Source organism: Salmo salar, chromosome 23 (genome assembly GCF_965601325.2).
Source record: "Salmo salar chromosome 23, fSalSal1, whole genome shotgun sequence".
Lineage (NCBI taxonomy): Eukaryota > Metazoa > Chordata > Actinopteri > Salmoniformes > Salmonidae > Salmo > Salmo salar.
In genome coordinates this window covers 28,439,498-28,461,148 of record NC_138313.1, presented here as the reverse complement: position 1 = coordinate 28,461,148, position 21,651 = coordinate 28,439,498, and the positions used below count along the sequence as shown (strand labels likewise).

The following is a 21,651-nucleotide window of genomic DNA, read 5'->3' as shown; positions in this document are numbered from 1 at the left end:
GAGAGAGCTTTTCTTTGACATCTGATGGGATAAATGACTGATTTACAGTTCATGAGGGTTGCCTAGTCACACATATGAAGTTGTGGAAAGAGCTGACCTTTTTAACCCTTCAAAACAGCCCCTATGACACCATTTTAAGGCACTTCTGGTTGACACAGGAAGATGAAAGTGAACACATATCCTCCTTGGGTTAGGCTCTTATAGAATATTGAGTTTTAAGTCTTTACGTTAAGAACTGACTTATTTACAGAGGGTTGAACAAGTGTGTGTTGTTTCAGAAAATCACAGAAAATCACAGAAATCTCACAGAGCTCCGAAACCCACATTAACAGACTCATCTGAACACACTGCAACTGGATCTGTAACTTTTTGGAAAAAAACCCTCATATTTTTGAATACCACCAATTTGCCATTGTACAATTTCTCTGAAATGACCATTGGTAAATGTCTGGTTCTTTTTTCCCTGACACCGTAGGCTCATGTACTTTGATGTGAAGCGGTCAAATCAGCACTCTATTTTCATGTTTGACTTTCAATCCCAGAAAAATGGCCTTAACTCGAAAAGCGTCGAGGCCTCGACTCCATCCTGTTTGGGGCCAACTGCCCATTATGCCAAACCCATGCTCACCGAGTTTCGTCTTCGAAGTCTTTTCCGTTTAGGAGAAAAAGCTGCGTCGTGATTGGTGATGTTTGTTACATTTGCAATATGATTCCATTCACCCTGCTGTGGTATAATCCGGGACTGGAGAGAAATTACCAAAATTTGAACATTTTATTCAACGGAAACCGAAGGTCCGAGAAACTCCGTTCGATGACTTCCCGGAAGATCTGGCCCCGGTGAGCGGCCCGACGCCGTCCGTGGATTTATCGGATGTCGTCGGACGTCTAGTAAGGGACCGTACATTTGCAATATGCACTTTCTCACTAACCATACAGCTGGCGCAAATGAGTTCCCTTCATGTATGAAAAGCATTGCAAGTTTGAATTTTGTAAAGTTAGTGTGGGAGAGGTGGGAAAATTATTGTTATCGATAAATAATGATATACCTCCTGGCATTGACAACTTAGATGGGAAGCTACTGAGGATGGTAGCTGACTCTATAGCCACCCCTATCTGTCATATTTTTAATCTGAGCCTAGAGGAAAGTCTTTGTCCTCAGGCCTGGAGGGAAGCCAAAGTAATTCCGCTACCCAAGAGTGGTAAAGCGGCCTTTACTGATTCTAACAGAGACCTATAAGCTTGCTGCCAGCTCTTACCAAACTGTTGGAAAAAATTGTGTTTGACCAAATACAATACAATTTCTCTGTAAACAAATGAACAGACTTTAAGCATGCTTATAGAGAAGGTCACTCAACATGTACTGCACTGACACAAATGACTGATGATTGGTTTAAAGAAATTGATAATAATAAGATTGTGGGAGCTGTACTGTTAGATTTCAGTGCAGCCTTTGCTATTATTGACCATAACATGTTGTTGAAAAAAATGTATGTGCTATGGCTTTTCAACCTCTGCCATATCGTGGATTCAGATCTATCTATCTATCTATCTATCTATCTATCTATCTATCTATCTATCTATCTATCTATCTATCTATCTATCTATCTATCTATCTATCTATCTATCTATCTATCTATCTATCTATCTATCTATCTATCTATCTATCTATCTATCTATCTATCTATCTATCTATCTATCTATCTATCTATCTATCTATCTATCTATCTAATAGAACTCAAAGGGTTTTCTTTAATGGAAGCTTCTCTAATGTCAAACATATAAAGTGTGGTGTACCTCAGGGCAGCTCTTTAGGCCCTCTACTCTTTCCTATTTTTACCAATGACTTGCCACTGGCATTAAACAAAGCATGTGTGTCCATGTATGCTGATGATTCAACCATATACGCATCAGCAACCACAGCTAATTAAGTCACTGAAACTCTTAACAAAGAGTTACAGTCTGTTTTGGAATGGGTGGCCAGTAATAAACTGGTCCTGAGCATCTCTAAAACTAAGAGCATTGTATTTGGTATAAATCATTCCTTAAGTGCTAGACCTCAGCTGAATCTGGTAATGAAGGGTGTGTTTGTTGAACAAGTTGAGGAGACTAAATTACTTGGCGTTACCTTAGATTGTAAACTGTCATGGTCAAAACATATAGATTCAGTGGTTGTAAAGATGGGGAGAGGTCTAGCCGTAATAAAGAGAAGCTCTGCGTTTTTGACACCACACTCCAAAAAGCAAGTTCTGCAGGCTCTAGTTTTGTATAAACTTGATTATTGTCCAGTCGTGTGGTCCAGTGCTGCAAGGAAAGACCTAGTTAAGCTGCAGCTGGCCCAGAACAGAGCGGCACGTTTTGCTCTTAATTGTAATCAGAGGGCTGATATAAATACTATGCACACAAACATATACAGTTGGCATTGCTGTTATGATTTTAGTTGTCCTTGATGTCCTTTGTTTTAAATGTATTATTTTGTTTTATTATATATTTTTTGCATTGTTGTTTGCTGTTGTCTTCTGTCTTTTCTTTTTTTCTCTTTAGTTCATTCTCTTGGTTGTTGGTGCATTGGGAGGTTCTTGGGGGTGGGGAATGGAAATAATTGAAATTTTTCTTCGGGGGGGGGGTTTCGAAAGGTTGAGGGACAGCTATTGGGGAACTGTGGGGGGGATCTTGGAAGGTTCGGGTTCATATTTTTTGGCCTGGTGGTAGATTTGTCAACGTGCCCTTGAGCAGGGCATTGACCCTGGATGCTTCTGTGTGTCGCTCTGAATGGGAATATGTTGGATGACTGGTATGATGTAGTTGGTGAGCTGATTCACTGCAAGTATATTGAATGTTTTGGATATTCAATAAATAAAATAAATAAAAAATTATAAAATACTATGCATGCCAGTCTCTCTTGGCTAAGAGTTGAGGAGAGACTGACTGCATCACTTCTTTTTATAAGAAACATGAATGTATTGAAAATCCCAAATTGTTTGCATAGTCAACTTACACACAGCTCTGACACACACACTTATCCCACCAGACATGCCACCTGGGGTCTTTTCACAGTCCCCAGAACAAATTCAAGAAAGCGTACAGTATTATATAGAGTCCTTATTGCATGGAACTTCCTTCCAACTCATATTGCTCAAATAAACAGCAAACCTGGTTTCAAAAAACAGATAAAGCAACACCTTGCGGCACAACGCCTCTCCCTATTTGATCTAGATAGTTTGTGTGTATGCATTGATATGTAGGCTATGTGTGCCTTTAAAAAAAATGTATGTTGTTCTGTCCTTGAGCTGTCCTTGTCCATTGATCTGTATTATGTCATTCTGTATTATGTTTCATGTTATGTGTGGACCCCAGGAAGAGTAGCTGCTGCTTTTGCAACAGCTAATGGGGATCCTAATAAAATACCAATACCAAAAAAAACTCCTTTGGGATGAATTGGGTCGCCGACTGAGAGCCAACATCAGTGCCTGACCTCACTGATGCTCTTGTCGCCTAATGGAAGCAAGTCCCCACAGCAATGTTCCAACATCTAGTGGAAAGCCTTCCCAGGAGAGTGGAGGCTGTTATAGCAGCAAAGGGGAGACCAACTCCATTTAAATTTTTTGCACATGATTCTGGAATGAGATGTTCGACAGCAGTTGTCCACATACTTTTGGCCATGTAGTGTAGCTAATTATTGGACTCCAGTCAAAGAGCAGCTAATGCCAGGACCTCTAGTCAGAGTGGCTGTGGAAGAAAGGACTCTGGGCTATTCAGCTGCTGCTGCTCAGTATCCATGACTTTCACGGGGGCCTGTGTCTGCGTGTCAGTGTCACTGTGCATGCCTGAGATAGTCATCTGTGGTCAGCAGTGATTGATTCTGTTTCCTGCATGCATCTGTTCGATCCCCCCCCAGATGCCGTGCTGAGCCCACAGAAAAGCCAATTAGGCCTCACTGGTAGGGGCAGAAAGAGACGCTCTAATTGACATCATATTAATATGGAGCCAATAATAATAATAATAATAATAATACATAGGACTCATACAGTGCTTTCAAGAACCCAAAGTCGCTTTACAATTGTAGAAATGAAAACAAAAGCAAACAAACAGGAGTCAAAACAAAACGTCAAACTAAACAAAAACATGAATAAAGAGAGGGGTGGGCTCAAAGAAGAGAATGAGTGTGCTGTATCGGTGTATGGGGAGAGTTCGGTATCTGGATACGAACCCAGTTCAGTATGGTGAAGAGAGGAGTGTCTTAGTAGTGTATTTCTCTGTGTGTGTAGGGGGGGGGGAGAGATCTTGTAATCAATGCATTGGGAGACAGGAAGCCAGTGGAGTTCACGGATGACAGGGGTGATGTGGTGCCTGGACGTAGTGTGGGTGAGGAGTCATCTTCTATTTCTCCCTCTGCCTCCAAAGCGCCATCCCTGTAATATGAACTGCTGGCTTTCCTGTTCTGCTGTCTCTTTTCTCCTCCGTTGACAGTTCAACTCAATGTAATTGCTGCAGTAGTCCAGGCTGTTGCAGGTACTCTAAATCAAATCACCTTTTATTCCCCACTGCTAGTTCTCAATCCAATCATGCGCGCAAAGACACACACACACACACACACACACCATTCAGCCAGGCCGACTGCATCATTTTCCAGAGTTGATGAAAACAGCCTTTAAAACGGAACAATTAGCAACAAGATGTGTCTAACCTCATCATTGCCAGAAAGCACACTTGATCTACAGACAGACTCAACGCAGTGGGGGGGAGCGGCCACTAGATGGCAGCCACAAACGCATGTTCAGTGGCAGCACTATCATCTCAATGAATTTGTATTCCTCATGTCCACCCCATTAAGTAAAAGGCAATTATGGAGAGGGAGGTGGAAACGATGCCCATGGAGCCTGTGTCTCAACGCTAAACAAAGGATGGAGTGTATGGCCTCAGAAAACACACACAGCTCAGCATATGAGACACAGTACTGCAAGGGCATACATTTGGCACAGGCAAGATTTATCTTACGCAAGAATAGAGACAGAAATATGTATGTGTGTGTGTGTGTGTGTGTGTGTGTGTGTGTGTGTGTGTGTGTGTGTGTGTGTGTGTGTGTGTGGTGTGTGTGTGTGTGTGTGTGTGTGTGTGTGTGTGTGTGTGTGTGTGTGTGTGTGTGTGTGTCTTTGCGCGCATGATTGGATTGAGAACTAGCAGTGGGGAATAAGAGGTGATTTGATTTAGAGTACCTGCAACAGCCTGGACTACTGCAGCAATTACATTGAGTTGAACTGTCAACGGAGGAGAAAAGAGACAGCAGAACAGGAAAGCCAGCAGTTCATATTCCAGGGATGGCGCTTTGGAGGCAGAGGGAGAAATAGAAGATGAGAGGGCCGGCAGCCCAGCCTGCTATTCCCACACATGCATCTAGCGGCCCATAAATCATCTGGTAGGGGACCTCCACAGTGGGCGTTACCAAACACATCATCACAGCATCTCTCTTTAGCACTAGCAATGTGCTGCAGTCTAGTCAGAAATCTCTAGCGGAATCCATCAAAAGTACAACTTTTCAGTAGACCTCAAGCAACAGGACGGAAATTATTACAACTGAACTGCTCTTTTTGTCCATGAAGAAAGGGGAATTTTATATATCGATGGTTGAGCTTACCTGTAGTTGCCTAAGTAGACCCCGTCAGGGTTGAGCATGGGTACAATCTTAAAGATCACATGGTCACGCAGGATTACGGCTACAGGATGCTGGCTGACCAGGAAGTCAATCACTCCTAAAGCAATACAAAGGACACTGTCAGGGTTATTAAGCCCTCCAGATTCACTCTACTGTATGGCTGGAGAGAATCATGCTCAAAGCTATTCTATTTCATTCACACAAATATGCACACACATCCTCACACACACTCCCAGTAAAATTGACTTGAAAAGAAAACCCAAGGCCCCAGTTAATTGAGTTTTGAGAAACAAAAAGAGAAGGACAAAAGGGGAGCATTATAAAAATCAGAGGGGAAACCTGAGACATCCCTCCAAAATCGATACAAATGGAATAGAGCTGACAGTGGGATAAAAACAGACAGCGCAGAGGACCTGATTAGCCCACAGGGCCTCAAACACTGAGTGAGGGAGATAACGCTATCTGCTACAGATGAGACACAGAGACAGCCAACGAGAGAGAGAGCGAGAGGGAGATTGAAAAAGAGAGCGAGACAGAGAAAGATAGCATTGAGACATGTAAACAGTGCCGGCCACTGAAAAGCCCTCCACAGCCCTGGACTGAAGCAGGATAATTGACAGGTAAATAAGAAGCAGAGAGGGCCGACAGCCAGCACTGTGTACCCCTCCCTGCCTCCCTCCCTCCCTCCTACTCCAGCCGCCCGCCCCACTCTGTCCTGCTCGTTACCACTAATGGAGGCATAACAAGCTCTCTAATTGAGTCAATGTGGCAGGCAGGAGGAGAGAAAGAGCGTGGGATACAGGTACAGGCCACAGAGTGTGCCGTCTAATTGCTCGGACTTCCTGAAATGATTTCATGCACATCTGCGTGTCGGAGCAGGGGTTGGTCCTAAGTGGAGCTCAAAGTCACATTGAGCTAAGTGCACTGTCTGCTCTCAGAGCTATGTGGTGACCAAACACTATGACACCAACTGGGAGTTTTTCAACTGTTTCTTACACTCGATTTTCAACAATGGGAAAGTAAAGAAGACCCAAGACAAGACATCTTATTAACTGTAACTCACTCTTTCTGCACTTCAGATATCCTTTATGTTGAGGAGAGAAACCCTCCAGGAGTTCAGTTACTTGTCAATGAAACAAGTATTTCTCACCTGAAGAGCCTATCTTAATGAAAGCCTGAAAAATGGCAGACACGTTAAGGGAGGTATGAGCGGAAGCCAAGGCTCTTTTTGAATCATCTGCTTCTTTTTCCACTTATTTCCCTGTAATTCTATGAGAACTTGACAAACTGCTTGTGAGATGCTCCACCTGGGCTGTGTGTGTGTGTGTGTGTGTGTGTGTGTCTTTGTGTTTGTGTGTGTGTGCGCATGCGTATTAGGAGAGAGACCTACCTTGACAGATGCATGGAGACAGAGACCTACCTTGCCAACGGGTGGAGACAAAGACCTACATTGACAGATGGGTGGAGATAGAGACCTACCTTTAGAGATGGGTGGAGATAGAGACCTATCTTGCCAGATGGGTGGAGACAGAGACCTACCTTGACAGATGGGTGGAGACAGAGACCTATCTTGACAGATGGGGTGGAGACAGAGACCGACCTTGACAGATGGGTGGAGACAGAGACCTACCTTGCCAGATGGGTGGAGACAGAGACCTACCTTGCCAGATGGGTGGAGACAGAGACCTACCTTGCCAGATGGATGGAGACAGAGACCTATCTTGCCAGATGGGTTGAGACAGAGACATACATTGACAGATGGGTGGAGACAGAGACCTACCTTGACAGATAGGTGGAGACAGAGACATACCTTGCCAGATGGGTGGAGACAGATACCTATCTTGCCAGATGCGTGGAGACAGAGACATACCTTGCCAGATGGGGTGGAGATAGAGAGAAACCTTGACAGATGGGTGGAGACAGAGACCTACCTTGCCAGATGGGTGGAGACAGAGAGAAACCTTGACAGATGGGTGGAGACAGAGACCTACCTTGCCAGATGGGTGGAGACAGATACCTATCTTGCCAAATGGGTGGAGACAGAGACATACCTTGCCAGATGGGTGGAGACAGAGACATACCTTGCCAGATGGGTGGAGACAGAGACATACCTTACCAGATGGGTGGAGACAAAGACATACCTTACCAGATGGGTGGAGACAAAGACATACCTTGACAGATGAAGGATGCAGGCGACTCCCCAGGGTGTACACGGGCTGTGAGGACAACAAGCTTCTTCTGCTTCTCTGGATTCTGTTGAGCTGGAGATGAAACACACACACACACACACACACACACACACACACACACACACACACACACACACACACACACACACACACACACACACACACACACACACACACACACACACACACACACACACACACACACACACACACGTTAGATGAGAATATGGTCAGGGACACTGGGGCCCTGCTGTCAGAATTAATTGGTCACTAAACACACTTCACAGGTATGCGGTGTAAATTAGCATTCAGGTCAATTCAGTGACAACATTCAGTGACTACTGCACGCTAGTGTAATAAGGAACATACAGTATCTGCAGACTGGGATGGAAATCAATTATATTTAACATTGTTAAAAAGGGACATTGTGACCCAATGGAAATTAGGTGACATGTGTGCTAGTGAGACTCCTCTAACCCATTTGTCCAAGGACAGGCTCTTTTTAATGCTGCAAATTAAATTCCATGTACGGTTTCCCCCACTAAAGATGCTACAATGACCTCCAGATCCATTTGGAGATATTCTGCTGGAGGTATGTTTTCACAATCTACATGATGTCCATGATAGACTGCCCAGCTTAATGCACCATAAATCAAATCTGCCTGCTATTTTCTCTCTGTGAAAGTACCAGGCTACAGGGGAAATGAGGAAGAATTGCATTCAGGCTAATAAAATTGGCTGGATGAATACCGGTGCTGCTGGACAAAAAGCTGTTAACATGCTGATCTGCCTCCACCTGCTGCGAGTCACGCTCATACCTATTCCTGCCTCCTCTGTTCTGGGTGGCGGACGGCGGTACGGGGCTCTGACGCCGCAGCAGCCTTTGTTCATGCAGCACAATGTTCCCCTCATTATCAACTACATGATGGGATTTCCAAACACCAGGCTCTGCCTCTCATTTCCAAAGAGAGCAGACAGGTTTTATTACCATCAACATGGTTACCTGCTGAATGGAGTGCTGGTATTCACCAGACAAAGCAGCATACAGAAACACAACAGCACAGATACAGTCCGCCTATATCCCTGAATCTGTTCTGCATCCACAATGGCCCCCTCTACCTCACTACATATAGTTACACACCATACATTACCACATACAGGCCAAACCTTCCTTCGCTTTGTCTCTTATTCAATATGGATGACTACATTCCATATAGCAGGGATCATATTCAACTATATGAAAAATGGATATATCTCTGGGCATGTGGCCCAGTGGTCACAAAGAGGAAGGTGTGCGTTTGCATCTTCAGAGAGTCCAGTGGATGAATAAGTGATAGAGAGACGCCAAGCACAATGGAGGAGAGGATGGATTGACACCTTGGCTGGTATTGAGGAGGGGGTATCACTGGTGCCCAGGTCAACCTACAAATACTTCCCCCTCACTCTCAGCCAGCGCATGAATGAATCATTAAATAAGCGCATGGATTATTCAGCACGCTCTTTGAATAATATATACATTTATCACGGTCCGTAAAAACAAGCAAGAATAGAGCTAATAAACTCGGCAAAAAAAGAAATGTCCCTTTTTCAGGACCCTGTCTTTCAAAGATAATTCATAAAAATCCAAATAACTTCACAGATCTTCATTGTAAAGGGTTTAAACACTGTTTACCATGCTTGTACAATGAACTATAAACAACTAATGAACATGCACCTGTGGAACGGTCGTTAAGACACTAACATCTTACAGACGGTAGGAAATTAAGGTCACAGTTATGAAAACTTAGGACACTAAAGAGGCCTTTCTACTGACTCTGAAAAACACCATAAGAAAGATGCCCAGTGTCCCTGCTCATCTGTGTGAACGTGCCTTAGGCATGCTGCAAGGAGGCATGAAGACTGCAGATGTGGCCAGGCCAATAAATTGCAATGTCTGTACTGTGAGACACCTAAGACAGCGATACAGGGAGACAGGACGGACAGCTTGCAGTGGCAGACTACGTGAAACAACACCTGCACAGGATTGGTACATCTGAACATTACACCTGCGGGACAGGTACAGGATGGCAACAACAACTGCCCGAGTTACACCAGGAACGCACAATCCCTCCATCAGTGTTCAGACTGTCCGCAATAGGCTGAGAGAGGTTGGACTGAGGGCTTGTAGGCCTGTTGTAAGGCAGGTCCTCACCAGACATGACCGGCAACAACGTCGCCTATGGGCACAAACCCACCGTCGCTGGACCAGACAGGACTGGTAAAAAGTGCTCTTCACTGACGAGTCGCGGTTTTGTCTCACCAAGGGTGATGGTCGGATTTGCGTTTATCGTCGAAGGAATGAGCATTACACCGAGGTCTGTACTCTGGAGCGGGATCGATTTGGAGGTGGAGGGTCCGTCATGGTCTGGGACGGTGTGTCACAGCATCATCGCACTGAGCTTGTTGTCATTGCAGGCAATCTCAATGCTGTGCGTTACAGGGAAGACGTCCTCCTCCCTCATGTGGTTACCCTTCCTGCAGGCTCATCCTGACATGGCCCCCCAGCTTGACAATGCCACCAGCTATACTGCTCGTTCTGTGCATGATTTCCTGCAAGACAGGAATGTCAGTGTTCTGCCATGGCCAGCGAAGAGCCCGGACCTCAATCCCATTGAGTACGTCTGGGACCTGTTGGATCGGAGGGTGAGGGCTAGGGCCATTCCCCCCAGAAAAGTCCAGGAACTTGCAGGTGCCTTGGTGGAAGAGTGGGGTAACATCTCACAACAAGAACTGGCAAATCTGGTGCAGTCCGTGAGGAGGAGATGCACTGTAGTACTTAATGCAGCTGGTGGCCACACCAGATACTGATTGTTACTTTTGATTTTGACCCCCCGCCCCCTTTGTTCAGGGACACATTATTCAATTTCTGTTAGTCACATGTCTGTGGAACTTGTTGAGTTTGTCTCATTTGTTGAATCTTGTTTTGTTCATCCACATATTTACACATGTTAAGTTTGCTGAAAATTAACACAGTTGACAGTGAGAGGACGTTTCTTTTTTTGCTGAGTTTACTTTATGGCTCTTAATTTGATGGGGGTGGGGGGGTAAAAGGGGACTGTGGCTAATGTTGTGAGGGTTGTGAGATGGTGGGTGCGAATTTGATTTTTGATTTTTTTTTTGCATATCCCCACTCCCCCTGAGATACTCTCGGAGAGTGGGGTCATAGCCAGGGTCTGCCATTATCAACGGTCTACCCTGGAGCAATTAGGGTTAAGTGCCTTGCTCAAGGGCACATCGACAGATTTCCCACCTTGTCAGTTTGACCTTTGTGTCACTCCCACATGAAAAAATACTACAGTTTACTACAGTACTTACTATAGAATTCTATAGTAAACTGTAGTATACTGTATAATACTATACTTCACACTGTAGTAAAGTTTGATAATGTGTAGTACTTACTATAGAATGCTTACTACAGTATTTAAATTATTGTTAACTGTAAATACTACAGTATAATACAGTATACTACTTTAGTCTGACTTTAGTCCGCAAAACACTACAGTGAATACTACAGTAAAGTCTGCAAAAACACTGCAGTGAATATTATAGTATTTAAACCATAGTATAGTATAGTACTGTATTTTTTATGTGGGCTGGCCCAACGCTGGAGGGTTGTGAGATAGGCAGGAACTTCAGCTTGAGAGCAAGTATCACTGCCTGTGATAACAGACAGTTACTTTGCAGTTGATACCACAACCAATCACTGTGGTTTGGAAAGATGGTTCTCTTGAGATGATTCTAACCAATGCTAAGAGAAAACCAGGCCTGCCCACATGAAAAAAGACTACAGTTTACTATAGAATACTACAGTACTTAATATAGAATGATGTATTAAACTGTAGTATATTGTATAATACTATACTACACACTGTAGAATACTTTGATCATGTGTAGTACTTACTATAACATGTTGTATTATACTGTAGAACACCATAGTAAATACTACAGTGTACTACAGACTATAAAAAAACATTAAAAACTACAGTGATGTTTGCAAAAACACTACAGTCCGCAAAAACACTACAGTAAATACAACAGTAATGTCCGTAAAAACACTCCAAAAACATTACAGTCCACAAAAAACTACAGTAATTACTATAGTATATAATACAGTTTTTTCTTACTATAGTATTTATACTACAGTAAACTGTAAATACTACACTATACTACAGTTATGTCTGTAAAACTACAATAAACACTACAGTGAATACTACAGTAAAGTCAACAAAAACGCTATAGTATTTAACCAATGAATAGTATAGCATTTTTTTATGTGGATGTTTGGAGAACCCGACATGAGCCTATAACTGTGTTGTTTGCTGCAGTTGGTCCTCAGTGATTCTAAAGATACTCAAGTGTAAGATTCCATCTTACCATCTCAGAGTTTCTAAAGAATACTATTTGTCAGAGCCGAATACTATTGTGCCCAATGGAAGCAAACTGTACCAATGCACTTCAGCCAAGCTTGAATACTGCCAAATGATTTTCACAGAACGCAGCCATCGGAGGTCGACATTTCTCCACACGTTTAGTGTTGCTAATGGCTGGAAGTGATTGTGTGTCTTATTGCTATGTACACAAACTTAATATCCTATTGATCCCCCCTGAGCTTCTGCTGAGCTGAGAAAATGCTAATTGGCAATTGGCTGCACACCCTTTCCCGTCTTTAATTCCAATTACGTTTCTGAGGGCCTTGGAAAACATGGATTTCTGGTGTGTGTGTGTGTGGGGGGGAGGGGGGGGGGGGGGGGGGGGGGGGCATAAACATAAAGCATTATTCTGTTTTTAAAAGAGAAGAAAAAAAGATAGTTCCCTCTTTTTCTCTCTTTGCCCTTCACAGAGACAAATGACTTTGCCATTCAGGAGTCTCGGCGGAACAGCCGGGGCGTTTCTTGTAAATGTGAGTGCTTGCGTTTCACCAGGCCCGGCGCTCACTTGGGTGTGAAATTCCATCAGTTATGAATTCCACCTTGGCCTCGACCCGACACGACATGACTCCTGATGCACAACAATGGAACAGTGCCCATATTGTGCCGTGGGCGATCACAGGAGTGCTCCATTCAGAGAGGACTTACAGAGTAAACCTAGCATGCACACAAAGCCCCTCCACATTAAAACCAACAGTCTTGAAACAGACTCCAACAGCCACCACACAACACAAATCCTTGTGGGGTTAGAAAATAATGCTCTGGTAGAAATATATATTTTATGCTAATTTGCCCTTGCACTTCATCAGTGCAATTTCTACCAGGCTTGCAGCTTAGCGAAGATCTACAGTTTATCTTAGTGCAGTGTATGGAGAGTGCATAGGGTCCCTGCTGCCTCCTCAGCCCAAGCACTCCCCTGCAGCTCTGTCTGTCTGCCTCTGCCTCTGCCTCTGCCCAGCCGAGCGTTCAGCCAAACAGCACCACAGGTTCCAGCCCCCATGCGCACAACACAGCACACAGCTGCAGTGGCACAGCCTTGCCTGAAGGTGCCGCTAAAGATCAGCAGGGGGCTCTGTAATCCCAACAAATCCAAATACACAGAAAGATACTAGTCTAGGGGGGAGTGAAATAAAACCTTTTAACACAAGACAAATATGCTGTAGAGCAGGGAACATCAAAAAAATTCAGCCTCGGGAGAAATTTTTCTTAAGCGGGTGGTCGAGGGGCCAGAACATCATTACAAATAAATTGTAGACTGCAAATTGACCACAAGCCCAAACAGACATAATGTTTGACTAAAACATAATAATTTCAAACCTTGCTTACATTTGTATACAATCACGTGTTTCTTTATTACACGTGGGAATACTTGGGAACAGATTTCTTAAATTAAAATCACTTGGAGCTGATATCCTGGTGTATGTACTTTTTTTTTGGGGGGGGGGGACCCTTATGTACAGGCAAACTCAGTTTTTTGCTCACTTTATTTTGGCTAAGCATTGGAAAGACATTTTTATACAGTTGAAGTCGGAAATTTACACACACTTAGGTTGGAGTCATTAAAGCTCATTTTCAACCACTCCACAAATTTCTTGTTGACAAACTATAGTTTTGGCAAGTCGGTTAGGAAATCTACTTTGTGCATGACACAAGTCATTTTTCCAACAATTGTTTACAGACAGATTATTTAACTTATAATTCACTGTATTACAATTCCAGTGAGTCAGAAGTTTAGATACACTAAGTTGACTGTGCCTTTAAACAGCTTGGAAAATTCCAGAAAATTATGTCAGGGCTTTAGAAGCTTCTGTTAGGCTAATTGACATCATTTGAGTCAACTGGAGGTGTACCTTTTATAATTTATTTTTAAATCCAATCAGTAAAGAACAAATTCTTATTTTCAATGACAACCTAGGAACAGTGGTTAACTGCCTTGTTCAGGGGTAGAATGACAGATTTGTACCTTGTCAGCGTGGGGATTCGATCTTGCAACTTTTCGGTTACTAGTCCAACGCTCTAACCAGTATGCTACCCTACCTGTGCATGTATTTCAAGGCCTACCTTCAAACTCAGTGCCTCTTTGCTTGACATCATGGGAAAATCAAAAGAAATCTAACAAAGACCTCAGAAAAAAAATTGTAGACCTCCACAAGTCTGGTTCATCCTTGAGAGCAATTTCCAAATGCCTGAAGGTACCACTTTCATCTGTACAAACAATAGTACGCAAGTATAAACACCATGGGACGACACAGCCATCATACCGCTCAGGAAGGAGATGCGTTCTGTCTCCTAGAGAAGAACGTACTTTGGTGCGAAAGGTGCAAATCAATCCCAGAACGACAGCAAAGGACCTTGTGAATATGCTGGAGGAAACAGGTACAAAAGTATCTATATCCACAGTAAAACGAGTCCTATATTGACATAACCTGAAAGGCCGCTCAGCAAGGAAGAAGCCACTGCTACAAAACCGCCATAAAAAAGCCAGACTACGGTTTGCAACTGCACATGGAGACAAAGATCGTACTTTTTGGAGAAATGTCCTCTGGTCTGATGAAACAAAAATAGAACCTTTTGGCCATAATGACCATCATTTTGTTTGGAGGAAAATGGGGGAGGCTTGCAAGCCGAAGAACACCCTCCCAACCGTGAAGCACGGGGGTGGCAGCATCATGTTGTGGGTGTGCTTTGCTGCAGGAGGGACTGATGCACTTCACAAAATAGATGGAATCATGAGGTAGGATATATTGAAGGATATATTGAAGCAACATCTCAAGACATCAGTCAGGAAGTTAAATCTTGGTCGCAAACGGGTCTTCCAAATGGACAATGACCCCAATCATACTTCCAAAGTGTGCGTGAGCAAGGAGGCCTACAAACCTGACTCAGTTACACCAGCTCTGTCAGGATGAATGGGCCAAAATTCAGCCAACTTATTGTGGGAAGCTTGTGGAAGGCTACCTGAAACATTTGACCCAAGTTAAGCAATTTAAAGGCAATGCTACCAAATACTAATTGAGTGTATGTAAACTTCTGACCCACTGGGAATGTGATGAAAGAAATAAAAGCTGAAATAAATCATTCTCTCTACTATTATTATGACATTTCACATTCTTAAAATAAAGTGGTGATCCTAACTGATCTAAGACATGGAATTTCTACTAGGATTAAATGTCAGGAATTGTGAAAAACTGAGTTTAAATGTATTTGGCTAAGGTGTATGTAAACTTCCGACTTCAACTGTGCATGTGTATGTCATGTTTATTATCCAGGCTTATACACTGACATCTGCAACTACTGAAACACATTCTCAGAGATAGGATAAGGAATCAAATTAAAGCCACCACAGAGGACTAAGTCAATGTCAAACTACACTTGTCATAGTTAAACAGATACAGTCAGCCTTGAAAAACATACTTGTTTTAGTTTAAAACCTGGTATTTTATCTTGGATATCTAGTCTTTGTCAATGCCCCCCTCCTTAGTGCTGTATAAGCAGAGTGGAGGGGTGATAAGAGGTGAGCTTTGAGAGTGTACCTTGCTGAGCAGGTCTACCTGTAATGAACCTCTTAACACTCCCATCATCACAGACCTCAATGGGCCTGTCACAGCACTGCAGATAAGGAGGGGACTTACATTAGGAAAGTCACGAGTCAGGGAGGATAATAAGTGAGTGTAAAAGGGAGAGAGAGAGTGTGTGTGTGTGTGTGTGTGTGTGTAGAAGAAAGAGACAGACGGACGGACGGACAGACGGAGGGAGGGAGGGAGGGAAATGTATGCCCTCACTTTAGCATCAAACTGCTCTCTCAGCATATTTTTCACCTGAGAAAGTCACATACGCCACATGTCATTTTACGATCAGGTCTGATAAATATGTAAATTTTATCAAAGAAGAAAAGTGTCTTTGACAAACAACCTGAATGTTATAGAATTCGAAGGTCACTCCAATTGTGCAGTTCAGCTTTTTTTGCTACAGCCTCAATCCTTCTAATTCAAGCAGATAAGACTTGAAAGGCAGAGGAGGCCAGTGGGTAGAGCTATAGGAAGACAGGCTGCTCATTGTAATGGCTGGAATGGAATTTATTGAACGGAGTCAAACATGTGGATTCCATATGTTTGATCCATTTATTCCATTCCAGCCATTACAATGAGCTTGTCTTCCTATAGCTCCTCCCACCAGCCTCCTCTGTTGAAAAGGCTTCTGACATTATACAATTAACCGAGGTTGTTGTTTTCCTCAGGTGGATTCATGGGATGTCACATTCTGCATAGATGACAGCTTTTTTATTGGATACTACTGTCATCCATTCAGTATTCATGTACTTTATATATGTCTGTTACAGAGGTATTTTTTTTACAGGTGTTATTCTAGACACTTTGTGGAAAATATTTTTTGAGTTGGAGTTTACTATCTCATCAAAACAATGCCATGATGCATTTTCCTTACTTGGTCATGTATTGTTAAAGGCCCAGTATAGTCCAAAATTCATTTTTTTCTGTGTTTTGTAGCATATTGTACAACAATTGATGAAACTAACCCTGTAAAAGTGTGAAAACATTTTATCAGTGTTATTTTCAGATAATCGCTGGTTGAAAATACAATCTACACAGGACCTTCTAATCAGTTTGCCTGGACGGGAGTTTCGGCTTGCCTGGTGACATCACCAGGCTGTAAATTGATTAATTGACCAATTACAGAGTTCCAAACGTCTTTTCCAATAACAATTAAAAAGCTTTTTTTTTCTCCAATTTTAGTGGAAAACTATTAAAGTAAGTTACTTTTTTACCCAGAAATGATTTGATATTTATATATATATATTTTTTAAACAGCTGCATTGGGCCTTTAACTCAAGTAATTAATGGTTAATGTAAAACACAGAGACCAATAAAACTAGTGAACAGGAGGATTAGCAGAAGGGTTGACTGAGTTCTATGGGACTGTGAGTGGGTGAGATGATGCCACAGTCACACTGCCTCTAGGTGTGCTCTGTGAGGAGAGACCAATGCTGCCTTCCACTCTGTTGTCCAAAGACTTCAATAACCCAGTGCAGCCCCCAGCCCCCAGCCTCCAGCCCCTACCAAATCCATACTCCCTCTGAACGCACTGAGCCTTTTACGCTGTAATAAATTAGCTTCACTTTCCCGAGGTGGAAACACGACACGCTCGCCAGTTTGTGCGTCATATTCGGGGATAGCTATAATTGTCACTCATGTAAAATTTATACAGGGCCTTGGAATAAAATGCCGACAGTTGTTCTACCCAGTCGACTGAGCCCGAACAACCATCAGAGCCCCCCTTTCTGCCCCCCTGCCACCCTCTGCTCCTCAAGGACACACAGAGAGAGAGGAAGAGAGAGGGATTTAAAAGCAATAGAGCTTCATGGCACTGTTTTCTTGCTTCAGAAAAGGTCAGGCCATGACAGGAAATAAGACTGTGGGAGCACAAAGCCTCTGGTCTCTCTCAGATTTATTCAGCTCATCTTATTTTGGAGAGGCATGTTGGTGCCAAGGCCTCCTCATACACTCATTAAACCATCCGCTGTCCCTTCCCACTACAGGCCACACATATCCACTCCCGGATAGATAACCCTGGCCCCCACAACATCCCTACTGTCACAGACCGACAACAGAGCTAACAATTATAACAAATCTAGATTCCACCCAACGCCAACTCCCTCTCTAACTGCTACAAAATGAAAATGTAAAGCAGATAGCCACCGCAGACTCATATTCCATGATATTCTAGTACCAGGCAGATGTAACACAGGACAGTATGATGTGCAATGCTGACGTTGGTCGAAGGTGCGGATTGACCACTGAGAGGAAAGAGGAGCCACAGGGGTCAAGTCACTATTCTGTCTGAAACACAGCTCCCCTGACCATCCCTATAGAGCTGTTAAGAGGACAGCTGAAGTGGGCCATCAGTGGCGGAGACTTCACGGTCAGCCTGAAAAGAGGATTAGAATGGCAGGTGTGACACATATCAGAATCACGGCGAGAGAGAAACCCTGGAAAACGTAGCATGTAAATATAACCCGGCCTCTCAAGTGGAGATAAAGCCTAAAGGATAAAAGCACTGAGCGCTGTGTGATTACTGATTACAGATCTATTTGCTGCAATCAAGGCCCTTATGCCTTGTCCCTGTGAAATAGAGAGATTTCTCCACTTCAAGGGCAAGAGTGATGACAATTGAGGTCATGGGCGATTGGAAGTGACAGCTCCATGGCAGGGGCTGAGGACTGAGGGTGGGGTGGGGACTTTCTCTTTAATGAGGCGCTATCACAAATTTCCTGGCTCAAGGACTCCTAATTATGCAAATGGTGAGAGCCCAACCTGAGATATGGCCCCACAGCAATAATTGACCATGTAAGCCTGCAGTTCCTTTGTGTTCTTTTCCAACAGATCTGTGCAGGCATTAGCCGAGGTCAGCTTAGCTAGGGCACCCCATAAGCTTCCTCTCTCATGTAAAACAATGGACTGTGTTTTCCCAGGCAAACAACCCACTCCATTTTATCATAACACCTTCAAATGCAACTCCACATGTCTCTTAGAGCACCATATGATTACAAATGTATAGAGAACTGTAGATATTTGACGCAGAGAACAGTAAGGACACTCTTACCATAAAGGGAAAAACATATGGGGTGGCAGGTAGCCCAGAGGTTAGAGAGGCGAGCCAGCAACCAGAGGGTTGTCAGTTTGAATCCTAGGTCCGATGAGAAAAAAATCTGTCGGGAAGTGAGTTGGCAACTGAGAGGTTGCTTGTAAATCCTTGCCATTGTATGCTTTTGACTGCCACAAAAACAGCAGCCCCGCGCAACTCCCAAAAAATGTGTCTTTCGGAGGGGTTGGGTTAAAGCAGAAGTCACATTTCGGCTGAACCTTGCGTGTAATTGACCAATAAAGTGATCTTAATGTTAATAAGAAAGAGAGAGACAGCTCTGTCAAGCGCAAAGCCCTTTTGCTGTATTGGATATACTGTGCAAACTCAGAAGAGAAGCCTGCTTTCCATTTAAAGGCATTAGTCATAGTCCCTTCCTCAAACTTTGACTTCTCCTCTTCCCTTCAAAAATGTAACAGGAAGAAAGGCAGATAAAAACGAGTGATAACTGGTCTGTGCACTGCATGATAAGAATCAGAAGAAAGGCAGATAAAAACGAGTGATAACTGGTCTGTGCACTGCATGATAAGAATCAGAGGGAAGCAGTAATAGCCTTTTTTGAAGAATGCGCCACTGAACTTCAGAGCTGTCTTGCTTGAAATGACAAGTTACATATAACAAGAAAGGAGGGAGACCCCCCACTGCGCTGCCCTAACCTTGCATTGTGTTATTGTGTTTGTGTGTGGGGGGGCACACATTACTGCTGTGGAAACTGGCCTGAAGCCATACATGGGTGTACACACACAACAACCTCCCCAACACGTGAAACGGGAGAGGCTATTAGGACACTCCTGACCTGTAAAACAACTTACCAAAATCTAAAATAGACCGTTACCTTAACCAAACCCATAACCCTAACCTAATTTTAACCAATTCTGAAATTAAATACTGTTTTGCAGGCCAGGAGTGTCCGTATAACCTTTTCCAAGTGAAACACACCTGACGGAGAGTGGGCAATGTGAGAAACATGGAGGGGACTCTTGAAGAAATTTGGCTTGTCACCTAAAACCCTCACAAACCTTTACAGATGCACAAGTGAGAGCATCCTGCTGGGCTGTATCACCACCTGGTATGGCAACTGCACCGCCCACAACCGCAAGGCTCTCCAGAGAGTGGTGCGGTCTGCACAACGCATCACCGGGGGCAAACTACCTACCAAACTCCAGGACACCTACAGCACCCGATGTCACAGGAAGGCCAAAAAGATCATCAAGGACAACCACCCGAGCCACTGCCTGTTCACCCCGCTACCATCCAGAAGGCGAGGTCAGTACAGGTGCATCAAAGCTGGGACCGAGAGACTGAAAAACAACTTCTATCTCAAGGCCATCAGACTGTTAAACAGCCATCACTAACACAGAGAGGCTGCTGCCTACTATACATACAGACTTGAAATCATTGGGCACTTTAATAAATAGAACAGTAGTCACTTTAATAATGTTTTACATATCTTGCATTACTCATCTCATATGTATATACTGTATTTTATACTATCTATTCCATCTTGCCTATGCCACTCTGTCATTGCTCATCCATATAATTATATGTATATATTCTTATTCCATTACTTAGATTTGTGTGTATTTGGAGAACATTCATTTTTGGTTATAACATTCTGAGAATATTCTATAACTTACATTTAGCAGGAGTAATTAGGGTTAAGTGCCTTGTTCAAGGGCACATCGACAGTTTTTTCCCCCTCACCTAATCGGCTTGGGGATTCGGACCAGTGACCTTTCAGTTACTGTTCCAAGGCTACCTGCCACCCTATTAATGTTATGTTATGAATGTTATTAATGTTAAGGAAATGTAAAGGTCATTTGGAAGCTTTTGAAAAACTTTCTTAACTGAATGTTTCAATAAGACTTTTAATAACAACGCAAGCTTAGTTTGAGTTAACTGTTTTGAACTCCAAGCACAAACACGACACTTATTTGTTTAGGTATCAATCATCAAACACATTTATTTTGTATTGTGACAAGGTGTCAATGAGATTCAAATCTATTATTTTCTGTTCTCTATCCATGGAATTTGTCCACTGCGCCACCAGGATGGCGCTAGCATGGCAAAAATAAAATCACATTTGATTTGTCACACACTTGAAGATGGTGTCAGGAAAATTGATGATGGTGTTGGAGTTGTGAGTGGCCACGCAGCCATGGGTGAAGAAAGAGTACAGTAGGGGACTTAGCATGCACCCTTGAGGGTCAGCATGGCTGAGGTGTTGTTGCCTATGCACACCACTGGAGGTGGCCCGTCAGGAAGTCCAGGATCCAGTTGCAGAGGGAGGTGTTCAGTCCTAGAGTCCTGAGTTTGGTGATGAGCTTGGAAGGGACTATTGTGTTGAACGCTGAGCTGTAGTCTATGAACAGCATTCTCACACAGTTATTTCCCCTCTTGTCCAGGTGGGAGAGGGCAGTGTGAAGAGCAATTGAGATTGCGTCATCTGTGAAATGCAGTAGGTCATTGTTGTTTTCTGTAGATGCCAATGGGGCCTTGAAATAGATCTACATGTATTTTGACATTGTTGCTGTTCATGAGAGACCAGAGGTTATATTTGGCTGCACATGAACCAAACCCTTCTGAACCTTGGACTATAAACAAAGTGGAGAGAGAAAGGCTGGGGAGAGGAACTATATTATTAGTTCCTCTCCCCAGAGTTATAAATAATTTTTGAGAGCAACAAAGT

At 43.4% G+C, this 21,651-nt stretch overlaps 1 protein-coding gene across 1 annotated transcript in view; it reads right to left on the bottom strand.

Annotated features, from left to right (window-relative positions):
• The window catches only part of LOC100286605 (cytosolic carboxypeptidase 6), a 471,389-nt gene that overhangs the window by 41,278 nt on the left and 408,460 nt on the right, over positions 1-21,651 (bottom strand). Inside the window, exons 7-8 of the mRNA XM_014169493.3 lie at positions 7,822-7,911; positions 5,633-5,747 (exon numbers count right to left, since the gene is read on the bottom strand). Coding sequence (XP_014024968.1) covers positions 5,633-5,747; positions 7,822-7,911 — 205 coding nt within the window. The remainder of the gene's footprint in view (positions 1-5,632; positions 5,748-7,821; positions 7,912-21,651) is intronic.